The 7,966-nt window shown below is 39.3% G+C and overlaps 1 protein-coding gene across 2 annotated transcripts; it reads left to right on the top strand.

Annotated features, from left to right (window-relative positions):
• The first annotated feature begins 827 nt into the window (after nt 1-827).
• INSYN1 (inhibitory synaptic factor 1) lies at nt 828-7,664 on the top strand. Of its 2 annotated transcripts, XM_053465031.1 has the most exons (4): nt 828-1,914; nt 2,283-2,347; nt 3,075-3,566; nt 6,675-7,664. In XM_053465031.1, the coding sequence occupies exons 3-4, from the start codon at nt 3,411-3,413 to the stop codon at nt 7,257-7,259; spliced, it is 741 nt and encodes a 246-aa protein (XP_053321006.1). In that variant the 5' UTR covers nt 828-1,914; nt 2,283-2,347; nt 3,075-3,410; the 3' UTR covers nt 7,260-7,664. The 2 variants fall into 2 exon arrangements, with proteins under 2 accessions (XP_053321006.1, XP_053321004.1); XM_053465029.1 differs by lacking the exon at nt 2,283-2,347.
• The last annotated feature ends 302 nt before the right edge of the window (nt 7,665-7,966 follow it).

Below are 7,966 nucleotides of genomic sequence, written 5' to 3'. Positions count from 1 at the left end.
TGTGCCCTCTGATGTCAGGGTCCACGGTATGATGTCATATTGCAATGTTTTTCAACAAGTTATGGGAAGAACACAAAGGCCTTGGTGAATCCTGTGCAAGCAGGTACAGAAACCTCTATTGCAGCCTTACCATGTCTCCATTAGATGTAACCAAAACCCAATGTCCAGCTGCTTTGGGCCCGAAGGTACCTCCATCACATATATCTAAACTCTGAGGAAGTATGAGTGGCTCCTTTTTTTTAGACCAACATATACACAATGGGCATTCCTAATACAATGAGGAGATACCTATGCATCCTATCATCAAATCTATTAACTTCTCAGTCCAATTACTGACATCAATACATACCTGTCTAAGAAAAGTGGTACTTAAGTAAGATGTTCAGAGAAAGCATAAGACCATAAACATCTGGAGAGGGACTGGCAAGATTTTAGAAAAACAACAAAGGAGCTGTCATGTTGTAGGTCTATGGCACACTATGGATGAAGCATCTGTCTGCCAATTTGTTAAAGAGATGCTCTGTGGGTCTGAAGGCATTGTACGGATAATGTTATGCGAGAACTTGTTGTGAGAGAGACTGTCTTAGCAATATTATTGTATGAATCTAGCAGAAGTAAGGTTACATTTCTGCTATAATGCAAGCTTTAACTATGTCATGACAAAAATATTTAGTAAGGTAAGGTAAATAAAATAGTATTCGGTAATGTAACTAACAACAATATCCTGATGAGTATGGAAGAGTTAACAGAGAAACAATCTGCAGTTCTCTATTAAGCAATTTTCAGTGTCTCTCCGCCCCTCCCTCTCTCTCTCTCTCTCTCTCTCTTTCTCTTTCTCCCTCTCCCTCTACGTGTTCCCTCCCCTGTCCTAGCCATCTACGATTGTGCAGGGGCATACGCTCCGCTTACTCTCTTTGACAAGGGGGAACCCAGACACAGCAAGCAATAGATGTGCGCCCCCCAAAAGAGAAAAGGGAAAGAAAAAAAGGAGGGATCCCTCCCACATTACGGCAGAAGAAAGGGAAGGGAGAATGTCGCAGGGAACTGGAACAACTGGCATTGAATCACTACTGTTACAGCATCAGGACCAGAGTGGGGGAGATGAGGCCTGATCAGGTTGCCTGCTCCTATCTACAGGAGGGGGTGAGCAGCAGATGCAGAATAGAAAAAAGCATTCACCATTATAAGACAGCACAATGAGGGGTTAAGGAAGAAGAAAGAATAACATGAAAAAAGGGAAACACAATTAATACTGTGGGAGGAAAGTGGGTGGTTGGGGGTTCGTAGGACAATTAGGGTTGATAGAGGGATTGTAGTAATGCCTATAGCAAAAGATGTTAGGAATATACAATTCTGTATATTGTTCATGTGAGAGACAGCGAGAAGGCAGAAATACAGTACAGTGATGGGGGAAGGGAAAACAGAATGGAAATTAAGGTAGCGTAAAAACACATTAGGAAAAGGAACATGGAAAATAAGAGATTTAAACAGCAGCAAAAATATAGATTTGACGAAAAAGGAGCAGAGAAGGGGACAAGATAAACAGAGGGTGGAGAAAAGAGCAAGGCTTTAGATGAAGAAAGGAAAATGATGGAGGATGTTAGAGGAATATGGGGAGGATATAGCAAGACACTGATATTTTGTCCTAAATAGATTGGAGAAATTGCTCTTTACTCATTTTATGCTTCTTACACCATCTGTACTTCCCTTTATGTCGACTGATTGTGGATGCAAAGAGGACATTTGTGCATTTGGTTGCCTGGTGAAGACAATCTGAACAGAGACCGCTGGCCATCTGATACACTGCAGTTACTGGGAATGTTATCTTAACCTCAAAGCAGGAGAAAATCAGAGAGCAGACTTCTCCATCTTATGAAATCCAAGAACAGACGGACTACTTACCCTTCTAGCAAGGTGAGATAAAGTGACTGCCTTTTATCGAGACCTTGACAATATTCTAGAGAAAGGAGTAAAGAATGAAATATAGCATAAAATGTAAAGGTGCAAAAGTAATATCATACAGAGTTATAAGTAGTAAAGGGAAGAAGGTTAATAAAATAGATAAAATAGGAAACAGAATATATATATATATATATACATGCAATAAAAATCAAACATACAGTATATAAATGCATTTGGAATATTGCTATTTTATATTAGTATAATAACCTTTAACTATAGCTCCTCAAACAGCTCCATATAAGTTCTCTACCTTGAGTTACAGATTAGTTAGAACATATCATCTCACTGATTCACTGTACCTCCCATGTATGCCACTTCAGGAGTGCCAGTCCCTCTTTCGGATGTAAAACCGTCTTTCCTCCCCTGATGCCCTATTTTCAAATAGGTAAGAATATTTACTTGATATCTGGGCCATCTTTAACAATAATGGGGCCCTATGCAAGCCATCACTAGTATAGAGAGGTTGTGCTACCACATAAGCAGATTAAGCAATTCCTTAGTGCCCCAAATAACCTAAATGACCCTTTAGGACCCCCATTACAGCTTTACTATGCTCCCATTGGCTGTTACCACAACCCAATGGACAACCCAATGGACAGCTGCTGTGGGCCCAGAAGGAACCTCCACCACATATATCTAAAGTATCAGTGGCTCCTGATTTTAAGACCAACATTTACACAATGGCTGTCCCTAATACAATGAGAAGATACATATGCTTCTTACAATCAACTGTATTAACTTATCAGGCCATTTATTGACATCATTGCATGCGTCTAAGAAAGGTAGTACTTAAGCAAGGTGTCAAAGAAAGCATAAGAGTATGTAGAGACGGGCAAGGACAGCACAAAGTATGGAAAACAACCAAGCACATAAGATGCTTATATGGTTATAGTAATGCTGTCATAATCGTGTTTAATAACTTCTCCATAAGTTCTTCTAGTGCTTGATTTAACCTCTACTTTTAATACAACCTATTACTTCACCGTGGCTTCAAATATAAAACATTTATTTCCACCTCTTTGTCCTTCCAGCATAGCATAACTCAATATGTAATAGTTTATTAGAATACTTACTTTATTCCCTACCCTTCTTGTTTTCCTTTCTGCCTGCAGATTTTAATCAATATTTATTTCAAGACCAAGACCATCTGCTTTACTGCCCCACACAGACATTGGGCAAATTTACTAGCCCCTTTCAGTTTATCCCACATCCCATGCTCCTGTTCCTTTTACTGTAGTAATCACCTTCTCCGAAAACTCATATAGAACACCTTTGTGAACTGAGAAAATTTGAAAGCCCTCCCCCAAAGGGGGCTAAGAAACATTGTGAGGGTGTTTTATAGTGTGAAGGGAGGGGGTGCAGGGGAAGAGGGGTTGCAGGCGTTAAGATGCAGAGCTCCCCCCAGAGGAGAGAGGCTGCAGAGGAGGCTGGAGGCCTCTCTCTGAATCATGTGCTCTCGGGGGGTGGGGAGGACTACGGAGCAAGGGGGGCGCTGTGGCAGAGCTGGGGAGAGAGAGAGAATCCGAAGCAGAGTTCGGGCCGTCATCGGACAACTGGAAGGCATCTTACGAGATCTCAAGGAAGTGGCCAAAGAGTTAAGAGAGGTGAGTGCATTATTACATTCAACATTTTGATCAACCCCATTTACTTTTCCATTGACAATGTAGACCTGCCCATTCATTCTTTCAAACCCACTTAGGTTTTCCCCTGTACCTTTATTTTTTTATCCGACTCATCACTTTCATCTAACTGCATCACTCGTATACTAGTAAGTCTAATTGCCTCATGTTTATGGCTTGGACATTTTTATTCTTCCTCTACAAGCTTTCATGAGTGCCTGGCTGGTTTATCAACACTGAGCCATTTTGTTGTTTTCCACAAGACAGTATAATAAGGAGTCAATGTGTTTGTCTAGTGGATTAGGCTAAAATAACAGCTAGAACACGTTCACATATCAAATCCAGAGCTGTTTAAAATGATTGGATTTACTAAAAACATGTTTAAACAATAGCATCTCACTTTCAAAATGCCCTTGTATTTATTCCTTTCTGACCTGATCAAGGAGAGAGATAATGAGGTCCTTAGAGGAGAGTCTACCAGGCATATTCTAGCACAGAACATGAATTTACTGGGACAAAAAAAGGTATTAAAAACAATAATCGACAAAAAAAATCAATGAGTATCTGGTATTAAGTGGAGGACTTTATATAGTTTATAATTACTATATCATCAATCCACTGAATATTCACAGTGAGCATCGTACATTTCCAGTAACCATTGTTGACAGATTGCTTTGTGGTCAAAGCATTTTTTTTCATTAATGTATATTACATGACCACAAAACAAGTTCCAAAGTTCAGTTGACTTATTATCACTATGGCTTTGCCACCATCATCCAAGCCACTCGTCCTAATTATCTTATTAAAATTATTGTGAGCCCCAGGCTACATAATGATGAAGTATAATGGCCGACCTTATGTTTCCCTGCTTTGTGAATGAGGAACAAGGTTCACCATGTGTCTGAAGTGGGTTATTTAGGTTTACAAGCATAAGTCACAGAGATCCTACAAAATATTTCGAAGACTCAGTCTTGTACAGATGGCTGGTTTCCATGGAAATGACTGTCCTCATATTTTTAGGAACAGAAACAGATGCAATAGTCTCCCTTACCACCAAAATACTAAATAGTGAAATTAATATTAAGAAAGGGAAATAGAATTATTACAGTGCCACTGAAACTGCATCCACAGCAGTATACACAAGCATATTGACATTGCCTCAGCATATTCCATATAGTGCTATACAAAGCTTATTACAAAGCAAGCAATGGGAACAAGGCTGCACAATTCACACCAAGTAGAAAGTCTGTGTGCAAAATGTTTTTTGGCACATACACTAGTGATCATTTCAGCTTAAAGCTGCCACCCTTACTAGTAAGGCTGAGTAAGAAATAATTCCTATCACCTACAACACTATTTAATATAAACACGTTAATCCAGAAGAAAATATTTCACAAAATTCACATACAAAGAGGATTGTTTGAAAGAAGACTCCCACAGTCAAGCACGAGACAATGCTAAAATGTACCATTTATATTGTAGATGATCAACAACACAGTGAAATGCACAAATCCACCAATGAATGAAAGAGAGAATGATTGTAAATTCAGGTCACTGAAAGAATGTGATCACTGTGCAAGGGAAGAAAAATAATTATATGTTTAAAGATGACCAATCTTTCACCAATATTTTTTATTATTACTAGTGTCAGATTAAAAATAAGGGATACTGATGTCACAAGACATACGCCATTGCCGGAGGGGAAGTAGGCAGGGGGTGGGGTGTACCGCTACACCGATCCCGCAACTCGGAGAAGAGTCTCTGGGCAAAACCTGGATAGTTCCCAATCTACTAGACAAACATTCTGATGCTCTTTACCATACTGCATGTGGTATGAATAGTCTTAACCAACTAGCTGGATACTCTGACCAATGAAAGTCCAAGGAGGAACACACGTGATTAACATTACCATATAGAGTCAGCTGAATGTGGTGTTTAACCAGGGAAAGATATCACTGACAACAATGGCAGCCTCCAGTTCGGCAGAAAAAAAGGAGGTTTATTGTAACAAAATGAGTTAAAACCATGTTTTTGCCTATGCTGACCTACATTACTGTATACAGCACTGTGTTTTATGCTCAAGGAGAATGTTTTGTTCATGGTGTTTCCCTATTAATCAAATCAAAATTGCACAGTTATATTTAAAACGTAGCATAATATTGATCTTTTTATGAATGGCCAGAAGAGGAACTACTCAAAAATAAATGTTTGTACGTTACATTACATTTATTTATATGGCGCCAGCAGATTCCATAGGACTGTTACAATGGGGGGATAGTCAAAATGTCTAAGGAAGACATTTTAAAATGACAAAAACATCATCACATCTTAAAACATATTGGTTCAGAAGGAAAAGAGGGATCTTCTCTTGTGAGCTAATAATCTATTCTACGAAGAAACAAAAATGTATCTCTGAATCCTTCATGTTATTAAGTTTACTGAAAGGCCATCAACATTATATTTACATGTAATGGGAGGACGTACTAAAAATGTACAAACAAGCTTACAACATTCTAGGCATAGGTTCAGTGAGATGTTGCAGCCACAACTGAATTTGTGACTGTGTATTGCCTTTAAGTCATTCTAATTTTATCTCCACAGAGATCTGTCCAGTTGAGCTCTTTAATGTTTGTATAATTTGCTTATTTTCTCCTTCCAAGTGAAACCAAAACCCTTGTAGATTAGTGTAGAACCTCAACTGCAGCATATTCATATTATTTTTTTTTAATTGAGGAAAATGAATATGCTAACTTATCACATTACAGAATTGTGTTACCAATATAGAGAGTCAAAAGTGTCTTCAAACAAATTACTAAACAAGAAACCATTTGGCCAAGGACAGAACCACACAACATGGTATCCGCTATATGGCGGATGTGTCATATACATTACATAACATTCTTAATATTAAATCTAAGAGGCAAGCATCATCTTTTGGAGACATTACTTATGTAAAAGTAATATTTAAAGACAATTTCTCAAAGGCCTGCAACACATGTAAAGGCAATATTCCAAAATATCAAGCCAGCATATCATCCTCATACTGTAATACTTACCTTTAAAAAGACATCTAATGATGTGTATGTGTTGTAGGTGGTGGAGCAAATAGACAGACTCACTTCGGACTTTGAGTTTGAGTTGGACACAGACGATTGGACCCCAGGAACTGTTAGCAGCACATCCAGCAGTGAGAAAGGAGGTCCTCTCTGTGATCTGGGACCCTTGGACTTCCTTAGCTCAGACAGTTGGGAATTCTGTTCTTTCCTCGAAGCCTCCACCCCATCTGATTCTGGAGATGGATCAGATCGCCCCTCTGACTTTAGATTACTTAATGGTGGGGCCACTCCCAATGGACCAGACTCCTCTAGTGAAGAAACTCCCATCCCACCACAAAAACCTCCAACAAGGACCCCTGGATCTAGGGACAGGGTTAGGTTTAGTGACAAGGTTCTATACCATGCACTCTGCTGTGATGACAGTGAAGACCCTCCCTTTACACAGGACACTTTGCGGGATACCCCTAGACCTGCAGCCCCCAGTACTGTTTTAAAGAACAAACAAGGAGGGCTGGCTGGAGTCAAGAAGGGGACCAGAAACTGCAGTACCCAAACTGTGTGTGACAAAAGCACCCAAACTGTGCTACCATATGTGCCGAAAAAAGGAAAAGATAAGCGCTAAGTGACGAGCAAGAATATAGTGGACTTTAGTATAGTAAAGGAAACAAAACAGATTGGTGTAGATTTAAAAGTAAATGGTACAAGGTATGGAAGTAAGTCTGGACTGTAACAGAGATATGAAAAACATTTTGTATTAGAAGTTAGAGTGAGAGGGCTGAGTGTAACATAATAAACAGTACAGGGGATGAGGTGTGTAGCATGGGCTATATTCAAGCTCTTACCAATTATGTATTATGGGCAATATATGGTGCACTTTTTAATCTTTCATATAAACTGGGGGGGGGGGCAGGAGAGACTCATACCCCACGCTATAACCTCACATCCCCTGCAGTGACCTCACATCTTTCTGTTCCTTGTACCAGCAAAATGTTCACGTCACATCTATAATATTAAAGAGTAAACTAAATTAGATGAATAGTATTTGAAGAAATTGGGGATGGGGAGGGTCCAACTTAAATCTCTAACGGTATCATGGATGAAAGATGGTCATTCCAAAGATGCTCTGTGTAGGAGCTTTGTGGAGAAAAAAACCCCAAAAGCAATAACAGTATCTGGTTTATTTCAAGACTACGAATGTGGTCCTGTTGTGTACTCCTTACCAGTTCATTTCTAAATGGTGACAGATGAAAACTCTGAGGTCTTATTACCCAGGACAAAACTCATGTATAAATGCATATTAATAGCTCCACTTACTGTTGCTCAAAATAT

Source organism: Spea bombifrons, chromosome 4 (assembly GCF_027358695.1).
Source record: "Spea bombifrons isolate aSpeBom1 chromosome 4, aSpeBom1.2.pri, whole genome shotgun sequence".
Taxonomy (NCBI): domain Eukaryota; kingdom Metazoa; phylum Chordata; class Amphibia; order Anura; family Pelobatidae; genus Spea; species Spea bombifrons.
The sequence above is the reverse complement of the archived record's forward strand: the minus strand, read 5'-3'. Positions and strand labels throughout refer to the sequence as shown.